Source organism: Melopsittacus undulatus, chromosome 7, assembly GCF_012275295.1.
Source record: "Melopsittacus undulatus isolate bMelUnd1 chromosome 7, bMelUnd1.mat.Z, whole genome shotgun sequence".
NCBI lineage: Eukaryota > Metazoa > Chordata > Aves > Psittaciformes > Psittaculidae > Melopsittacus > Melopsittacus undulatus.
This window is the reverse complement of record NC_047533.1, coordinates 6,801,853-6,822,677: the sequence shown is the minus strand read 5'-3', so window position 1 is coordinate 6,822,677 and position 20,825 is coordinate 6,801,853. Positions and strand designations below refer to the sequence as shown.

General features: G+C 35.4%; 1 protein-coding gene across 1 annotated transcript; it reads left to right on the top strand.

The window, feature by feature from the left end:
- The first annotated feature begins 1,898 nt into the window (after window positions 1-1,898).
- On the top strand, window positions 1,899-19,473 carry RNF212 (ring finger protein 212). The gene is made up of 11 exons (XM_005148581.2): window positions 1,899-2,010; window positions 3,789-3,850; window positions 8,385-8,459; window positions 11,173-11,229; window positions 13,175-13,233; window positions 14,341-14,405; window positions 14,495-14,564; window positions 15,363-15,408; window positions 16,586-16,649; window positions 18,433-18,505; window positions 19,269-19,473. Exons 1-11 carry the CDS (start codon window positions 1,899-1,901, stop codon window positions 19,471-19,473), a joined length of 888 nt encoding a protein of 295 aa, XP_005148638.2.
- The last annotated feature ends 1,352 nt before the right edge of the window (window positions 19,474-20,825 follow it).

Here is a 20,825-nt window from a genome sequence, read left to right as displayed (position 1 = left end):
GCTGATAAAAAGTAGAGACAAAAGACAATGCTCTACGGACTGCATCAATCAAAATTAAATCTCATAAAGCTACTCACTGAGGTGTGTCCTAGATTTACAAATTCTGAGACCTTAGAGATGTCACTTGAAATGCCCTTGAAATAGGCGTTATTAAGTTGAAATAAGTGTTATTAAATTCACTTTTATAGAGCACTCATACACATGTCTTGTAATAACATCTTTGCTGCTGGGAAGATGCAAAGATGTGTTAAAACTATATGGTATATGAAGACAATGAAGAAAGCTTAATAAACGGATGCTACAAGGTTGTGGTTCAGAATTTAGCTGATATTTAGTGTAACTACATGGAATCATAGAATCATAGAACAGTTAGGGTTGGAAAGGATCTTAAGGTCATCAAGTTCCAACCCCCCTGCTATGGGCAGGGACACCTCACACTAAACCATGTCACCCAAGGCTCTGTCCAGCCTGGCCTGGAACACCCCCAGGGATGGAGCATGCACAACTTCCCTGGGCAATCCCTTCCAGTGTCTCATCACCCTAACAGTAAAGAACATCTAACTACATCCCAATGACAAACTCTTCTCACTTAAAATACACTTAAGCTCTCAATCAAAAGGATAGGCACCATGTCAGAATCTATAAAGGAGCTGATTATGTTCCTCTATATTAATTAGGTCTCTACTCAAACTGAGACTTGGAGCCTTGACTATAGCTTGAAAGTACTGCATTTTTTATCTATAATAATAATTAAATATCTTTGCTTTGATGAAATGCTTTCAGTCTCCTTCAAGATTTTTAATTAACTCTATAAAGTAGAAGCTGATTCATAGCTCTTTTGGGAAGCACTTTGGGGTCAGTATTCCTTATGCAGTTAAAAGCCGAAGGTTGCTCCTATGCAGTCTGTGTCTGTTGTACCCAGAGGCACAGCCAGCACTGTAAGTAGATCTGTAAGGGAATTTTCCCATAAAATTTTCATCAAGGGAAATTAGCAAGCCCTGGGGCATTTTACAGTCTAAGAAATTAAACTCAAAACTCCTTGTTTTGCTCTTTTTCCTCACTCAAAGAAACAACAAGAAACCTGTGACAATAGACTGCACAGAGCCTGGAGGAGGCTGCGTTGGAGACCTCAGAGCAGCTTCCAGTATCTGAAGGGGGGCTACAGAGGATGCTGAAGAGGGACTCTTCATCAGGGCTGTAGCAATAGGACAAGAAGTGATGGGTTCAAGCTTAAACAGAGGAGATTTAAGTTAGATAAAAGGAAGAAGTTCTTCTCTGTGAGGGTGCTGAGGCACAGGGTGCCCAGAGAAGCTGTGGCTGCCTCATCCCTGGCAGTGCTCAATGCCAGGTTGGATACAGGGGCTTGGAGCAAGCTGCTCTAGTGGAAGGTGTCCCTGCCCGTGGCAGGGGGTTGGAACTGGATGAGCTTTAAGGTCCTTTCCAACCCCAACCTGTGATTCTATGATTCCTGCATTTAAAACAGTGAAAAAGCACCACCATTTCCCACACAGCCGCTGTCCTGACAGCAGCCCCTGCTGCATAGCTGCCTCTGTGAGGAGGACAGAGCTCATGGGCGAAGCACCTCCCCAGAGCCCTGGACGTTGGTTGACTTCAAGTAACCCACGTTTGGGGAAGAGAAGGGGAAATCTCTCCGAGAGGATCCCCTGCATGGACACCCTGTCTGGTTTGGTAGTGAAGGGACAGGAAGCCTCCCTTCTGGGGGTGTGAGTGCCAAACCTGCTGACTGCAGGCACCCGTGCGGTGGGAGGGGCACCGCCACCTCTCACTTCAGTGCATGGAGCTACCTCAGGAGGAGCAGCATGGCGGCAGGAAGCCTGTAGGTCTCACCGCAGCACCTGCCTCAGCTTCCGGCTCCCTGCCGGGCCCTCCTGCACCCCATGTCTGTCCCCATATTCTGCAATGTCTGCTTCTGTGAGCCAAGCAAGCCCACCCCACAGTTCAACCTCACGAGCTGTGGACATGTTATCTGTGAGATCTGCCTCCAGAAAGGTAATGGCTACTGCAGGCAGGGCGGCTTGGCCCTCTGCTTCAGCTGCTGGTGTGTGCACATTTACTCTAACCATTAGCATTCCTGACTCACTGTGGGAAAATGACAGGCCTGAGCATTTCTGTTTGTCAATTGAATGTTACTGATAAACATTTTCAGTTCTTGTCACTGATTTTCTTCAAAAGGTAAAAACCACCTGTGTCTGCCTCCAGATGGATTGGGCTGCAGTGATGTGGCTTTGAGAGCAAGCTTTTAGACACAGAAAACTGGAGGCTTGACTAAAAGTTGAGTCTGGGTGCTAATGATGCATGATTGTACTGTAAAAAGAAAACCCAAAGATGGCATTCTGTTCAGCCTGATTTTGGAAAGGGCATGCTTTTTCATTAGTGAAAGAGCAATTTGCAGAACATAGGATTTGTTTAGGGCAGGTTTTGCTAAGAGTCTCAAGACATTGTGTATCTCAGCATTGTTGCTGGTACAGTTTCAGTGTTTCAATGACACAAACAGAACATTTTCAGCAGTGTTAAGAGGATTGGAAATGATGTTTTGAAACTCTTGTGTGCTGTACGCAATTCCTGGGTCATATTCTGAGACTCTGTGATGTGCTTAGATGCAGAGCTGTGGAAAAGATAGCAGAATAAAGAAGTAGCTTTTCAAAACAAACGAACAAAAATAGCAGACAAATAGCAATGTTTTTTCCTTGTGGCCATGCTAAACACTCCGGGTTTTTTTTAATAGCACACAGGATAAAATCACTGTGTATTTCAGAAAACTTTTGACTAAAAATTTTCCTAGTGTTACTGTTAAGGAGAGAAAATCATAGAATCACAGAATGGTTTGGGTTGGAAAGTACCTTAAGATCATCTAGTTCCAACCCCCCTGCCATGGGCAGGGACACCCCATAATAAAACGCATATCATAGCATAAAATATGCATATCATAAGATATGCATATCATAAGATGTGCATATAATAAAATGCACTCTCTAAATGCAACTTTCAGGATCCTAGAACGTGAACACCAGCTTTTATTTCTGCTTTTTATATTTATAGCAGAAAAAGACCCCTGAGATATATTTTCTTTTGCTGTGAATTCAATAATATTGATAATGTCACATTTAAAATGTATTTACTCTTTAAAGATAATTATAAACATTGATCCTTATAATTCTTAGAAAAGAAGAGCTGGAAAAATTATCAATTATAACTATTGTAGTAATATGCATTTGCTAGAAATATTTGATAATATGTTTGCAAATAATCAAAGAGGCATTTAAAAAATTATAAAGTTTTAAAAATGATTTGGTGATTTTTTTTAGCTGGAAAATTTCACCATGTAAAATTATTAATTCTTAGAAGTTAAGTTTTCATGTCGTTTGTTGATAGAGCCAGACTGTGTCCCAATCTAAAGCCACATATCTGGTTGCATTAGTAGTGCATTTAAGCATGCATTTAATTAGGCCAGACAAGTAATCCTGTTTAAATCAACAAAACTGAAAGTCACCTGCATTCACTGATACTAATTATATTCATAAAAGCGTTTACATGAATGCATATTTACAAGAGTAAGACCTGATGACATTCACACACACTGTTCACATGCAACTGTGTGTAATGGTTATGGAGGCAAATTCTTTATTCAGGTTTATTTCCATTTTTTATATAACTTCCAGATTCCTTCCACAGGCTCCAAAGAAAAGCTTAGACATCAAATTCTATTAAAAATGTATTCAATATCTTTTCAGTTTGATGTATATTTTAAATTTGTCTTTACCTTGCAGGCAAAAAAGATGAATGTTTGGTATGTAGAACTCCTTGTCGTACATTGGTTCTTTCAAAAGAGGTAAATGAAGCTTTAGTACTCCATTACATTAATGTGTAGTTTGCTTAACAGCTAAATTATTTGCATTACAAAATACTTCCTTTTTTTATTCCCACTGTGACACAACTGTTTACTGATAATAAGTTAAGATACTTATGCACTATACAGCTTTTAGTTTTATGGATTTCTTCAAATAAAAGCATACAGAGACCTTTTAGGTTTTCAGATTTTGCTGCATTGTAAATCACTCCAACCTTTTCCAGAAATGTGACTGGCTACAGCGTAAGACCAGTGACTACTTTAAAAATTAGGAAGAATATTTGTTGACCTTGGCATTTGTGCATCAGAGGAAGTGGACTGTAATGAATTATTTCTAGTAATGGACTGAATTGAAAATCTGTATGGTGGTGCTTCAATGTTCTCAAGTGTATTGGGATTTTTTTCTTGTTTTCTCTTAAGCTTAACTTTTTTCCTCATGGCCATGTGATTAAGAGAGGATCTGAAATATTGTTGGGAATTCTTATTATTCACTAGAGAATGAGTAGCTTTTAATTCCTTTTCATGAGTATCATCAGAAAGATTGAATTTTCCTATTTCTCTCAGGAACCATCTTCTCCTTTGCTAATTTCATAAATGGATTGGGAAAATATTTCTATTTTCCTTGACTAATGCCTACCTAAGAGACAAGCCTGCCCTACAGTGATAGAAGAAAATTTCCAAGAGCATTTGATATAACTAACACATAATGTTCGACAAGGCAGTCGTATATAAAATGGAGGAAAATTTGGGACTAACCTTGCAGAAGTGACCTTGAAAGAGGGCATGATTTCTTTAGATATGTTTAAAACTGAGCTGTTGTACATCTAAATATTGAAATCTTTAACTCCACATACTATAATTTAACTGTACAGACTGTATACACTAAAGTAAAAAGCTGTTATATTTCATTGCTATAGACACAGAAACTAGCAGAACTGAAACAGGATGAAGAAGACAATGCTAACAAACATAAAAAATTACATCAAACGAGCAGAATGCAAGCATAATACACAGGAACAATGCACATTGATCAAATTTAAAAAAAAAGCTCCTCATAAAACTCCTAAAGGAGGTATTTTATTAAGCTTTCAATATCAGCCTAACTTGGCTGCAAGTTTTGTTACGAATTTCAGTCACAGAATAATTTAGGTTGTCAGGGACCTTGTCCGACACCTTGCTCAAAACAAAGCTAATTTTCAAGTTAGATCAGGCTTAAGTTGCAGCATTTTAACAGACCTTGATAATTTACTTCAAAATTACTGAAGAAATTAAAAAGTAATGATTGGGATGCTAACAAAAAGATGTTTCATTAGAACCTGCTACTGCTCTGGAGGACTGGAAGGAAGCAAATTACCATATTCTTTAAAAAAGACATTAATGATGATTGCTTAGCCTTGATTAAGAACAGATAAAATGATTGGAATGATAATTAAAGGTGCATATAAAAAAGTCATGACTCTATAATTCAGGAGCCCAAGTGGAAATATACCTGGTAAGCTTTATGAGCTTGATGCAATGGAAGAATTCCTAATGAGTAGGAGGTCCTATAAATGTATTAAAACTCCTCATTAAGTTGTATATTGGGCCAATCAACATCTACAAATTAAATATTCTCATCTTTATAGTAATGCATGCTTGTCACCTTTACATCTTCCTTCTATGTCTCATGATCCACACTTGCTTTTTCCCAGAGGATGGTTAAGTGTTATGATAAATCAGAGTCTCGCTGTTCATTACTTCAGAATATCATATTAACATCTGCTACTCCTCCGTGCAACAGATAAAATATAAATAGTGTTCAACAAACCTTTATTTAAAGATTTTTTACATCAGCAATGAAGCTCGTTGGCTTTTATATTATTTTTTCAGACAGGAAAGGTACTTAAACCAAGGTCATTGCTTTGTTAGGACCCTAAATAGGTTTATAGAGCTAGCCTCCTCATGAAGGCATTTTAAAGGTGCCAAATGTATTTTTATGAATATGATGAACTTGTCTTTTTGGTATTTTCTTCACTGAAATACTGTAGATAAATTAGACGGTACTGTCAATCTGCTTTTCTCCTTCTCTGTCTGCCAGTTCACCCTGTGGAAATTTTTGAATGCTTTGGCTAATGTCAACCAAATTCAAAAGGGCAGAAGAAGTCTCAGATACAATTAATTTCTTCCTGTGAGTTCTAAAAAAACTAGTAGCTGGGGAAAGCAAGGAAAAGCAGTTTGTTTCCCCTAGTGAGAGCAATGCAAGTACAACTCATCAATAACCAGAACTACATTTGACAACCACACGAACAGTTCTACGCTAACCAAAGTGCATGCCATAAAGATGAATTGCTGAGATGAATTGCTATACAGGACATCGAAGCAGCTGATGTCAGAATATAAAGAACAAATGATATAAATCTGTTGCCAATGCAGTTTATTAATGTAGTTCCTCACATAATTATTTTTCATACATATGAGAAACGGTTTCCTCTTATCATTATAAACATGTAAGTATATAATTCAAGCAGGCATTAAGAATTAGTGTGGCAAATGCAGCTGTTATTTAGTCTTTCATGCTTGACTTTTTACTGTACTATTTTTGGAGTAGGTAAAAATACTGTCTATCTGTATGTTAGTGCATTTCCAAGTGGAGCAAAGCCTAATTCCTTTTTATTTCAATGGGATATTTTTAATTTATGATTGCACTTCTCTATTTTCTTAGTACCACAGAAAGCTGTTTCTTTATTTACAGGTGGCCCTCTTCTTATTTCTTTCAAAAATTGAGCTTTCTTTAATTTTTTTTTCAGTTTTCAAAACTTTTCGAGCTTCTTTAGTACTTCTGGGATTAATTTACATCTTGCCTTCAAAGGTTTCAGGTTTTTATGACTGGATTTTGAAAGGTAGTTTCTTACATGAAGGATGCCTTTTTTTTCTGGGAAAATCTTCTTTTATCATCTAAGTATGCTGAGATTTTTCTTTTTGCTTTTTACTCAAATAGACTAGTTATAAACCTACTTTCTATCATACAGTCACAATATGCTGAAATGGACCTTTAGATGTAAGGATTATTACTTTTTTTTTTTTGCTAGATTCCTTGTTTTTAAAAGCTGTTCGCTGTTACTGTAGAATCATAGAATCATAGAATAGTTAGGGTTGGAAAGGACCTTAAGATCATCTAGTTCCAACCCCCCTGCCATGGCCAGGGACACCTCACACTAAACCATGTCACGCAAGGCTTCATCCAGCCTGGCCTTGAACACTGCCAGGGATGGAACATTCACAGCCTCCCTGGGCAACCCATTCCAGTGCCTCACCACCCTAACAGTAAAGAACTTCTTCCTTATATCCAATCTAAACCTCCCCTGTTTAAGATTTAACCTGTTACCCCTTGTCCTGTCACTACAGTCCCTAAAGAAGAGTCCCTTCCCAGCATCCCTATAGCCCCCCTTCAGATACTGGAAGGCACCTATGAAGACTCGATGCAGCCTTCTCCAGGCTGAACAGCCTCAACTTTCTCAGCCTGTCTTCATACAGGAGGTGCTCCAGTTCCCTGATCATTCTTGTGGCCCTCCTCTGGACTTGTTCTAACAGTTCCATGTCCTTTTTATGTTGAGGACACCAGAACTGCACACAATACTCTAGAAGATAATTGAAATGTGACTGCTGTTAGTTCTTACTAATGTACTATTTTAATTCAGTACTATAACTAGTGTAACCATTTTGGGATTGTATTTTTTTAATTTTTCTTATGAATGAATTAAGAATACATGTATTCTGGACTAAAGTAATACTTAACTAGGTTATCTATATTGATTTGTAGATTTGGATAGCTGTCCAAATGTCACTATCATTCTGAAATTTTCTTAATATTTTGTAGCATTTATTTCTCACCATGAATAATGAATATATCTTTGTTACAATGATAGCTTATCTACAGAGCACTTACTCAGCATTTTCTAAAAACACAAATGGCCATTTGTGAGGCCAGATCATGATCTCTCATTGAAAGACTCAGTCATAAAATACTTGGAAAATTCAGATGTCATTTTAGGGCTTTTCTCTTATATTAGGAGAGACAGGCAGGAGGAAGAAAGAGCCCCCAGTCAGTTTTGGGACTATTCTGAACAAGGACTTTGAAACAAAACTGATTGTAAAGTGCATCCATGTGGGTGGGGATGGTAAGAGCCAAAAAGCTCAGAAAGGGACACGCAGAAACCTGTCTGTCGGAAGGCTATGTGTCCTCCAGAAGACCACAACATCTGGCCTGAATGTCCTCTGGAAATTATTATTGTCTTAGTTACAATAAATACATATGTGTGTAATATATTCAGACAAAGGCAGAAAATCTTCCAGATGGCTAGTAAGGACATTAAATAAAACTGGGTGTTTTTTTTCAGTTTCTGTATCAGCTTACTCTTGATCTGTCTTTTTTTATTTATATACATCTATCAATTTAAGGAACGCTTCTCAAAATGATTTATTTAATATAACTTGCAAATATAAGTGCTAACCTTAATATACTTTCTTTTCTTGGTAGACAAGTCCTGATATTCAGTCACTGTTCATGGGAATAGATAAGCTCTGCAAGAAATATTCAAAAGAAATAGCACAGGTGAATATGCCTTAAAATTTTTTAACTCTATAAAATAATGAGCAACCTCTAATGATTTTTATATTAATGGGAAAAATACACAAATGAATGCTTGAAAGTGAATGTATATACATTATTATCTTTACTGTCTTAATTCCACAGCTTCAAAGCTCTTAAGAAATCATAAATTATTCATCACAGTTACTGCTTATGTTTTCAAGCTCTCTCTGAGGACCACTAGTCTGGTTATTTTAATGGTGTAAAATCACTTTCAATGCTGTGCAATGACAAATTTGATCGGCCACAACCTTAAACATACCTAGATAGTGTGTCCTAATTGTAGCAATAAAAAGTTACACAGCAAAACCTGAGCTAGCTAAAGTCCTGAGCTGCATGCTCCCTCTCTCTCTCTCATCAAACCATTTCTGCTTTTTCAGACAGAAGCAATAAATGATTCCAAGGTAACTTTCCTTCTTGCTTTTTGTAAACTCCAGGCAGGATCCCTTCAGGCTGAGTATCCAGTCAGGAACTTTAGTAGCTGTCTGGGTGAAACTAATACATATAAACTCTCATTGACTGCTTGTTTTCTTCATCTCTTCATCTTGGCTTTTGGTCTTGCCCTTGTCCCTCTTTACGGAGCATTTCAGTGTCAGTTTCAAGTACTCCAGGTTGAATTGCAGAACATTCTCCCTGAACTCCCCTGTACCTTCATTGTGTATTATTATCTCCCTCAAGCTGTTACTTGTTTGATCTTGTGATGAGCTTCCTGATCCAGCAGAAAGGTAATCCAGGGAACATCTCCTGCTTTCTTTGATGGTGATTATGGGTTCATGTTTGCTATACTCCGTGCTTCATAAACTTCTCCAAAGCTAAGCATGGTTCCTTTCCTCAGCACTCTTTCTCCTAAAATGTATAGGTGAATAAGGAAAACAGGAAGCCTTTCTCTGTCCTTCATACACACTTTTTAACAGCATATATGATGATCATTCTTAACAAACCCAGACAGCTATACAACCAATCCATCACAGCCAAATGCAAACTTCTGTAATGTGTCAAAATAAAAAAAAAGAGGACACAATCACAAAAGACTAAGGTGGGCTTTCTGTAGCCTGAGATAACCTGTGGAAAAAATACTGAAGCATAATTAAGGCCTTAAGGTATGTTCAGAACTTCTACCAGCATCAAAAGACATGAGAGCAGCTTGTACTCTGCTAGGGCAAAGGTTTATCTAATTTCATATGTGGCCAGAACAACAGGTGCTTAGGAAAGCATTTGAGAGCAAAGCTGGCATGTAGTGGTATCTCTTCAGAACAGCCTTCTAGCTTTCAATAGTTTGTGGCATAGGGATTTCTCAAGGTGGGCTTAGTGTCTTTGCATTCAAAAGCTTTTGGTGAATAATTTTCCTCATTTAATTGTCAGTTGTTTTCTGAATATTTAGCATCTATCACATACTGTGGAATGAAGGTCCACAGTTTATACACTGTGTGATGATTTCTTTTTTCAGGTTTTAACCTGCTACATGCTAGTTTAATTTGATACTCTGAAATCCCATTTTAGAAGAAGTAGCATTCGCATGCACTTCATCTGTGCTAATCATTGGTTTTGAGCTGCTAATGCAGCCCTTCTTTGACTGTCTTTTTACAGCCATGAAGATTTGTGCTCTGTGTGGTCATTCTTTTAATGAAGATCTTACATACCTTTGGTTAATCTGAACTCTTTCTAGACCTACTATATCCTTCCTGGTGTGAAGCAGACTTGGGATATAATAACAAACATTTTTCTTTTTTAAGTGGAATATTGATGCTCCCAATTCTATTGCTTTTGTAACCACTTCTAATTTGCTTTTTTGACTGAATACCGACTTGACGTTTTCATAGATTTCTCCTTTGTGAACACAAGACCTCATTTCTGAGTGGTTGGAGGCAACTCAGAGCCATTACTTTCTGAATGGCCATTTCTTCCATCAGTTCTTCTGAAGAAATTTCTGATCTTTTGTAGAGTGTCCAGTGGGAACCTCTCAGGTTTTTCTACAGTGAAATAAAAGTAATTAGATACCATTTCAATTAGATACTCCACTATGGGTTTAATTTCTCAGAGTGTGTCTTCTTGGTTGTCTCTATCCTACAAATTTTCTAGCAGATTTCTTACACGTGAGAAGCAAGATTTACTAGTAAGTTATTACCTATTGTAATTTGTTCCTCAAGATCTTGTCTTGCTTACCTTGTATTTTTTCACTTTTAACCTGTTGTGGTTTATGATCCTCATTTGGACCCAAGAAGTGCTTACACGCCACCAGACAGTGTGTCTAACAATTATTTTTTAATTAACAAGGTACTTTTACAAGGCAAGTTATAATTGCCAGTAAGACACATTACTTTTTATGTTGCCATTAATTTTATGTGTTTGCTTAGCACTAATGAATAAGAAACACCACAGCTAAACTGGCTTTCCAATGTCTTTACCTTATTATTGAACATAGTGCTTAAATATTAAAGTCAGTGAAATAAATCTACCAACTCTAAGGTAGGTTGTACTAGATTAAATAAACTTTATGAGACTTTAGTGGTGATAACAACTTAGAATGTTTTGTTGGAGAGGATTTAAAGATATGTTAAATACTTATTCAAATATAGAAATATGTGAATACTGTGAAACAGTTCTTCTCCATAACTTTTTTGCTGAGTCTGCATGAATGTCATTAGGTGAAGCTTGATATAACTGTATTTGTATTTAGGTTTCAGAGTTTCAAGAGAAACATCGTAAACATTTATTAGCATACCACAGACAAAAGGTAACTCTAACTGCTATTTTCCTTTTTTTTTGGTTCCTTATGTTTGTCTTGTTATGGTTTATTTTTAGAAAATAAATTCACCTTTTATTGGAATGCTTAGAATAATTTATGATTTGTAAGTATTTTAAAACTGCATTGTGTCAGGGTCAGAAGAGACTGGCTTTCTTAAACACCCTATGTGAGCTATGGCTAGTATCAGTGAGGTTGTTTTGGTAGAGAAATACTTTAACAGTGGAGCTGAGGTGAGCAAGGAAAAGAAGTGTTCTCCTGTGCAATGATATACATGCCTGCAGGTTTCAGCTAGCAATGCTACCTCTTTCAGGGCTGCTGGGAGGGAACCTGAAGGAGGTTGGGAAGGCTAGATCACAGCTGGCAGTCACACAGAATGAGAGAGTGGGAGTGGGTGCTCACACTCAGGGCTTTAATCTCCTGAGTCTTCCTGACACTGGTTTTGAGATGAAGATGAGTGGGAAGAGGATGGAACAAGAATGATTTACAATATAAATAGTTTGGTGAATGGCAATGATCCCTGGGGAGATGAAGATGCACAAATTACCCTTTTGACACAGGTGCTTCTTCCTGCCAGTCTCCACTCTGCAGGTCTTGGCCTTTGGGAAAGATGTAGTATTGTGTAAGGAAATTCACAGCTGGGTTCTCATGCTAGGCTAACTTCTTTCTGCTCCCCTTTTTTATTTCTAGTATGCCATTGTTTTCACTGTCAATCAACAGCTCTCATAACCTTGATAAAAACTTCCTTGTTGCTGTTTCTGTGAGTTGTACAGATTACTGGGATGCAGAGGATGGCATGTGATGTGGGTGTTGATGTCCATACTCCTGGCAAGTCTAGACTCTATGTTATGACAGGACCCAAAGATACTGATAACCAAGTAGTTATTCACCTTCTTTAAGGCATTTTGGTCTTAAAATAGTCCAGTCCTACAGAGTAACAGGGTAAAGTACATTCTTCCTGACATCCATACTGGTCCCTTTCTTAATCAAACCTAGCTCTCATTAGGAAACAGAAGAAAGAAAACAAAGCCCATATCTTGCATAAATTAGATTTTGTCTTTAATCTGTTTTGCAGAGTTTCACATCTGCAAAAAAAAGCGCATAATATCTCCCACCAAAAATATTATTTTATAAAGGTATAGGAGGTATTGTTATTAAAGAATTCTAATAATACTGAAAGGAGAAGCATGAAAAGTTAACAGGAAAATTCAGAATTTGTCTTCAAATCGAAATATGAGACGTGAAGTAATGAAAGACTAAGGTCACACAGTGGCAATTAATGATAAAATACAGATGCAATATTGAGGCTTTTGAGTAAAGTTTTACATCCTTCATAAAATATAATGTATGATCATGTAATGAAAGACTGTAAAAAATACACATACTAGGGAGATGACCTAATGTTCTTGACCTTAATGTTCTTCAATTTTGCAAGCTCATAACATTCTTTAATGGAGACATTTTTGGTTGTGTCTAAAACATAATAGGAAATACTCTTCTCATAAGCTTATTTCAAAGAAATATTGAAAAGAACTGAATAAGTTTTGAGTCTGAAATGAGAAATACAGGAGCATAGTATTTAGTATTTTGTACAGTTATTGATATCTTTTATATCAGATATGAAAAAGAGGAAGGAAAAAAACCAAACTATTTTTAAGCACTTTTCCTAGTATTTATTTACTCGCTATTACCAGCACATTCAACAAAAGGTAATCAAACTACGTCTGTAACTGCCCCAAAGAAACATCTTTTTCAGACTGTTTAATGGATCATTATAGTAGCTATAGTCTTGCCATCAATAAATCTGCAATAGCAATGAAATCTAAGATTAAAACCAGTAGAAAACAGCCTTTCAACACTTTCTAATACTAGTTGTATGAAAATTAAGTTTATATCACATAAATAGATTTTGTTTAAATCTATGATTATCTCACAGACAATGAAGTTGGAAGAATCTCTCCAGAAAGTAACACAACAAATTCAGCAGCTACAACGGTAAGGGTTTTCATGCAGCAAAAGTAAACGAGGAATAGTCTTTGTAATCTGAAATCAGTAAGTTTAATTGATAAAGCCATATAAAAGTTATGCTTGCTTTGACTTTCTCATATATTCTGTTGTATAAATAGAAGATGCATATTTGGACAGAAATAAATGGATAGTAATTTCTGTCATCACCTCCATTTCCTTCTCAGTAATCAATCCTGTCAGGAAAGAATCCCTTTATTTTAAAACTTAGGAGTTACTCTAAAGGTGAGATTTTAGCAAGAGACAGCCAAGAGACAGTGCATCCTTATCCCCCTCTTCACTGACTGATGCAACCTAATCTTTTTATCGTATTTATTTCCAACTTACAGATCTTGTTGATCCCTAAATGTGCTCTATGCTATTGCTTTTCATTTAATTACATCTTATTTCAATTATTGTTGGGATAAGTCACATTTTTAAAAACATTCTGAGTTCTCAATATTGATATAACTTTCTGTCTTCAGAACTTTTCAGATTTCACAGCCTCCAGGCTATTCCTGACTCATCATGGAGTATGTCAAACAGGATCAGCTGCAAGACTAAACTGAAAGGGGCATCACTACAAACATTTCTGCACTCTCTTAACCCTTTTTTGTTGTTGTTTCCCTTTTAACATTATTTATGTTATACTTACCTGAATATACCACTCTTACAGGTTTTACATAGCTGTTAGTAAGTAGCATAAATATGCCAACATTTCTTTTGATAAGTATATTTTTTAAAGTTTGGGAAACATATACATTGAAAAGATTTTTGGCTCAACTGTAGTTAGTAGTTGTATTTTAACATCTGTTATTCCATAAAGTATTTTGCCATAATGTTATCCTAAATTGATCTCATTGGGGAGGTAATGACTGATACAGACATTAAAATATGAAGAAGTTAATAGCTTTATTACATTTTTTTACATTATATTTAATACATTATTTTTTTGCTTCATGGCAAATGGTTTAGTGTTAAAACCAGCTATTGATGGATAAAATGCATTGATTTTATACCTTATTGACCAGCTGGACAAGTGAACTAACCAAACTAGCTTTTAATTCGTATCTGTTGTTTCTTCTTTCTCCCCCTTAGTATGAAAACTCCTGAACAAACTGCGCAGCTACCATTTTCCAGTACAAATAGAAATCCATTTTCCAGTAAGAAGTTTTATTTTAAGATGCTAAATATGGAATAGATATCACTGGATATAACTATGTTTTAATTTAAAATGTATCAATGGCTTTAGATCCTTCAAGAAAACAGACTGGATATCCTTCATGCTCTCTTCATCCTAGTCATGCCTCCACCTCTGACATGTAGGTATAAATTATTGACTTTCAAAAAAAAGCTTAAGAGTGACTATATACTGATACCTTATACACAAAACCATTTTAAAGTGAGTTTAAAATGAGTATATTTTCTGTTTTTGTGTTTTGTTCTACAAATTTGGTAAGTAAGTATGAAAGAACTGGGAATGGTTTTACCTATCCAAGTTTACATAACAACTACTTGCATAGGTAGCTTTTGTACTCACTGGAAAAATATCTAAGGCATGATGCACCTTAATCTAAAGAACTTTTGGATAGATAGACTGATGAGTTAGTGAGGACCTCTTCCAACTGAATGTAGGGAAAATCTTAATGACTCATACAGACATCTATATGTATATTGTAGTAGTCTAAAGTTACATGGAATGGACTCCAGTAAGGCTCATTAACTTTTAAAGAAATTGAACATATAGCATGTTAAGGCTTAAAGATTTCTGTAACTGTGGCTGTGACTTTACTTTTAATAAAAAGTAAAATTACAGAATGCCCTTGTTGTGAAGACAAGTGACATATATATAAACACGCATATTTATTCTGACTTAAATACAAGAATAACAATGCTAATCATAAAATGAATTTCTCTGTAAATGTCTAAACCAAAGCTCAGAATCAATTAATCGATTTTTCTTAATGCAAGTCCTAAATACTCTTTGTGTTATGCATTATATATTATGCTTTTCCATTAGCAGTCAAATTGAACATGAGAATGTAACATAATTTAAATCATTATAATGAATGTATTAGCTTTATTATAATGTCATACTTTTTTTTTACTTTTCCTGTAAGATTTGGGTCAATGGAGATTGATCCTGTACCTTCACCGATGAGGAAAGTAAGTGGGTTTTTTTGTATATATGTTTTTTATATATATATATGCACATATATATGCTTTTGATTTCTCTTACTGCTCATACTCCCCCCTCCTTCAAAGCAATTCTTATGTACATGCTGATTTCAGCTATGCTTAGTGCTTGATAGAAGTCAGATGCTCCCCCAAAAGGAACCAGAAAGAAATAAATCACAACATTAATGTCTAGAATTATATTCTGCGTATGCCATATATGGGCTTTTAAACCTCCTATATTGAGATCACAATATGCTTATGTTATAAAAATATTGTAACTGTTTTCACAATAAATGTTACTAACACAGGAAACTGAGAGTTGTAGTTAAATTTAAGTTCTAATATATTAAGGAATGGAAATACATGTAAGATCTCTACCTTCACCCGACCTCGTGCAGATATCTGCAGTGCAAATTCAAGCTAACCTCTCAGGGTTTCTTTTATAACCTATGGATTGGTTATGCCCATTGATGGACCAATATCCATAGGTTATAGCTATGGATTAGTATTTGCAATAAAACTCATTCTAAAGGAAACTTATTTGTCTCATTCCTGTTTCTCTTCCCTCGTCATAAAGGTAATTTCAGGGCATCAGCCTGTATGTAAATGCTGTTATTGTAGATGTCTTTTTACAAGAGATGAATCACTTTGTGAACTTCACATCACACTAACTCTCAAAACATTCCTGAAATTTAGTTTATGATGGATAAAAGTTCTTTTTTTTTAACCCACAAATCAAACCAGTCATTATTTTTCACCTTTAATAAACAATTTTTTTTGCTTGTTGCTTCTGTCTATGCTCTGTGACAAGAAGAAGTGTATAGCATCTTCACATGTGCAGTAAAAACTAAGTGTAGAAGTCAGTGGTCTGAAATCCATGCTAGAAAATGATACTTGAGTGGTGAGTTGCAAGCCTTGAATGACATCTTTAAGATGAGAATGAAGGCAGGAGATTTTCACTGTGTTAGTATTCTGATGAGAATGTCTGAGAAGCAGTACCTTATTTCTGAGGTTTTGCATTTTAGTGCTATGAACAAAACTCACATTGGAGAGCACCAGAAATCTGCAGGTTTTAAACACCTCAAGAATGTAACACTGTTTCTTAAAATACCTTAATAGTTAACAAACTTATTGCACTGTAATTAATAACTTTCCATTCATTTAGCCTGAGACACCAACTGGTCCAAAAAGATTATCATTAATCAGTCCACCACAAGATGGACGCATGGGTGAGTAAAAATAAAGTTTGTAACTGGATAACATTTGTATTATGTTTGGAGAATTAATAAAATAAAGCCCACATATTTGCAGTTTACTGAGCAAACTTGAATTGTGTTGAAGTATAAGGAACTTATTATGTTAACATCATTCCAGCAGATGGGAAATGATTGAAAATGTAGAATGAAATAAGTCTTTCTAGTACTGACCTACTCTATTCTGTAAATAATAACTTGAAACCAAAATATTTTTTGCTGAGCAATCATAGTCAAAGCTTACAAAGAAAATAGTGTAATGATGGTTGAAGAGAGCAGGCATGCTTGCAATTTGTGTTGCTGACCTTCTATTGAACTTCATAATTATATTTGTTTATAGTTACCAGGGATTAACATTGTCCATAATGTTATGTTAAAATCACATGAGGAAAGTGGGGAAACTAAATGGAAATTACCAAAGTATTTCATACTAAAAGTGAGGTAATTAAGTTGAGGTAAAAAATTTCTTCAGAAAAGTGATTTTTTTTTTTTTTTTCACCATCTTACTCTCATAAGGTATAAAACTTTTTACCTGTACTTCCTTTCATTCCTGGGTTGTTACAGAACTTGGATAACACTTTGACGCAATTAAGACATGAATAACCTGTTGAAATTACTGTAGTCTTCATGAGTACTGTTTATTTGTGAGCAGTTTTGCAGGAATACTAATGCTCCGCAGTTCATGTGTGTTCCCCCATTCTTGGTTTTCCATTCAGCAAATTTCCACAAAAGTTTGCTCTCAGGCAGTCTTTCATCTGGTTTCAGTAATTAATAGAAACCATCTCCAGCCACATAAAAGAGCTTTAAACGCTCGTGTTTTTGCATGGTGCAAATGTCCTGAAACAAAGACAAATGCAATTGCAATGCAATTGTAATGAAGGAGCAAAACCTGCTTTTTCATTGCTATGTCTGATTTATGTATTCAGATCCTTCTGCCTGCTTGTCTATAAATTTATAGATAATAAGATAGTGAGTGAGGTTATTGTATTTCTTTGTATCTAAATATAAATAGATATTTAATTAGATAGTAAAACTATATGTAGAACAGCTTTGTTCAGCACATTTCAGACTCAACCCAGAAAGTTTTGCAGTGGACAAAGCTGAACGAATCAAAGCATACTTGCAATAGGGCAAATAGAAAAAATGATTAATGGTGTTTCCTTCTCAGACGTGGACAGGGCAAAAAATAATAGCTGAAGAACTGAAGGACCTCAGCAGAGCTATCTTGATAACCTAATAATCGTTAATAAATGAGAGGAGGTTAAAGACAGCAACTTGTTTAACTAGAAAAAGATTTTCAGGAATGATGCAACATGGTGTTTTTTGTGACCGCTAAGCTCTATGTAGGAATTACCTGTTCAGGCTAAAGACAATTTTTCACCTTCATGCTCTGTTGGAGTACTGCTGAGGACTTTTGATAACTTACTTTTGCTGGAACTTCTTCCAGGAAGAGGTACTACTGGAAGACAGCTCATGCCTCAGAAAATACCTTGCTGTGTTAAATTGTAAAAATACATTTCTAATTTTTATAGCTATCTTAATCCTTTCTTAAGTGACATGGTGACTTTATTTCATCAGCCACATCCTTATCTTTCATTGTCTTTTGTAATTATACACCATTTTTGAATTTTTTAATAAACCGACCATGAATTTGTCGCAAATGAGGCAATTAAAGTACTAATCTTTGTTTCCAAAGTTATCTGTTTAGTAAAATGGGTAATTCACATTGTTCCTGTTTTCAAAAATTCAATTCTTACAGGTAGTGTATCCTACAGAAGTTCTCAGTCATCTGGTATAACATCGGGTCAATATAGTGGAGCAGGATCTACAAGGTAATTAAATACCTTTTTAAGATGTTATCGTCTCCTACGAGAGACTGAATTTTCTTGTCTGTCCTGTATTAATCTATACATTTAAAGGTTATATTCTATAACTGAAGAAATGTTATAGTGCAGACTAGTCATCATATATATGAATGTGTTTTATTGGAATGTTTTATTTTGAAATCAATTTCTTCAAAAATCTGAGTTCCTGTAGCTGTGAAGATCTACAGTCACAATACTTCTATAAAAATGGTTGCAATTTTATAGTAAGAAGGTGCAACAATGTGTCTGTTTTATAATTCTTCTAAAAATGAGAGATGACAGCACAGTATCTACACAAAAGCTATTTTCTGAATAACCTGAACAACTTCATGCAGCGTGCAACAGGTGTTTCAGGTTTTTCATCTGAACATTGAAAATGAAGTGTGAAAATTAGTAACATCAAGAGCAAACTTATAATGGTTACATAAAAAGTAAACCTTTGTTCTTTGTAATCATTAAGCAAATTACATCCTCCTAGCACACGTTTAAAATGTACATAACGAAATATTTGTTTTATTCCATCTCTGATTCTCACATAATTTGTTTTATCTTTCTGCTTTTGAAAATATGTAAGAGTTCTAAAGTAAAAAATCCAATAAGGAATATGTAGAATACAGTAACTTGTAACATTTCTTTTAAAATATTAACAGTATAAATTTAAGGTGGTTTGAAATCTCTTGTACATTGAAAGTAGCCTGAAATCATACCCATGAATTATTTTTATTAACAGGTCCACACCTATAAGGCTACCACATAGTGGATGTTCACTTCCTTCATCATCTGTGTCACAAAGCAGCAGAATGGGGACATGGGGAATTTCAGATCTCAGAACCCCTCAGCTGTTTTCATACACGTCACCTTCCCCACAGCCATCTGCAACAAGACATCCAATCACCATCTCTGGACTTCTGCAAAGACAACATTTAGGCAAGTGAATTTTATAAAGCAGCAACTTTTACCAGTTCCTGAAAAATATTCAGCATAACATAATGCTCGTTACTTATTTAATGGAGAAATAAATAAAGCAACACAAAAATGATATTTCATAATTGGAAGTAGGCTATTGGCCAAATATGAAAAATATTTATGATCAGTATTTTTCCTTAGTCTTCTAGGTGATAGAATATCTGCTGTGAAAATATATTCTTGCTTTACATCAGGATGATATTTTACTAGAGATTTAAAGCTGATAATGCCCATAATTGTTTCCTAGAAAAAATATAATTTCTAAATACTGCAAAGCATATAATAATTTGGCAAGAAAATAATCTTTCAACAAATCTCAAGTAAGGAGTAGAGAAAATAAAAATATGAGTGGAGGAAGTGCAATGAACTCTGTGGGATTTATAATAAGACTGAGATGGTCAACATGAGTCCTTTATTAAAGCAGAATACTTGAGATAACACGTGGAAAAGGACAAAAAATGTCTGTAATGAAAAGAATTAATGGGAGACAACTCCTGTGTGACTGAATGGTGTGCTGAGAAAGCAGGTGACAGGTGGCATCTCAGTATGTGCAACAGAGAAAAAATGAATGTAGAAGTGAACTGCAGTATTCTGAGGTTAAGAAGTGCAGTATTCTGAGATTAAGATTAGTCACTTGGTTATTAGGAACTAAGGAATATTAATGGAAATGATCAAATGAATGAAGTCATTGAGGAAATGAAAGGATAGAGTATGAGCATATGATGAGGGAGAGAACAAGAAGGAAGATGTGATAAGGAATATTAAAAAAAAAGGTGAGGATACTAAAAGGGTTGTGATTAGAAAAGGAGCCTAGAACAGTGCATGGGACAGAATAAATGCTATTGAGGAAACAAATTAAAGAATTTATGAAGAATTAAGTTAAAAATGCAGAAAATCAATACAAAAGAGGAAGCAGGATGGACCAAAGGAAAAAGATGGGAGGACAATAAAGGTTATTTTTCCTGTGAAGCAAGAAAAGCAGAAAAGAGATCTCTGGATAGTTATAACAAGCAGACCAAAAAACCCCAAATGAATAAGGAAATGATAGGAAGAAAAAAAAATGTTTTGAATGATACATTTGCAAGTTAATTGCAGTTCGTATTCAGAACAATGGTTTGGACATTCACCTGTGTAGCTGAAATTGGAATATGGCAAAAGTTTTTTTAAGGGAAAGAGAGACATAATTCTTTTACAGAAATAAAAAGGGGCATATTCATATCCTTAAAAAGAGCTATGCAGTAGGTGTCATCAAAATGTATTTTTAATTTTTGATAGTTTTAACTTCCTTCCTTGAATAAGTTCCCCAAATAATTTACATGAA

Coding starts and splice junctions, on each gene's coding strand:
- RNF212 (XM_005148581.2), top strand. CDS start 1,899: ATGTCTGTCCCCATATTCTGCAATGTCTGCTTCTGTGAGCCAAGCAAG. Junction 11,230..13,174: donor TAGCATACCACAGACAAAAG/GTAACTCTAACT, acceptor ATTATCTCACAG/ACAATGAAGTTGGAAGAATC. Junction 14,565..15,362: donor CATGCCTCCACCTCTGACAT/GTAGGTATAAAT, acceptor TTTTCCTGTAAG/ATTTGGGTCAATGGAGATTG.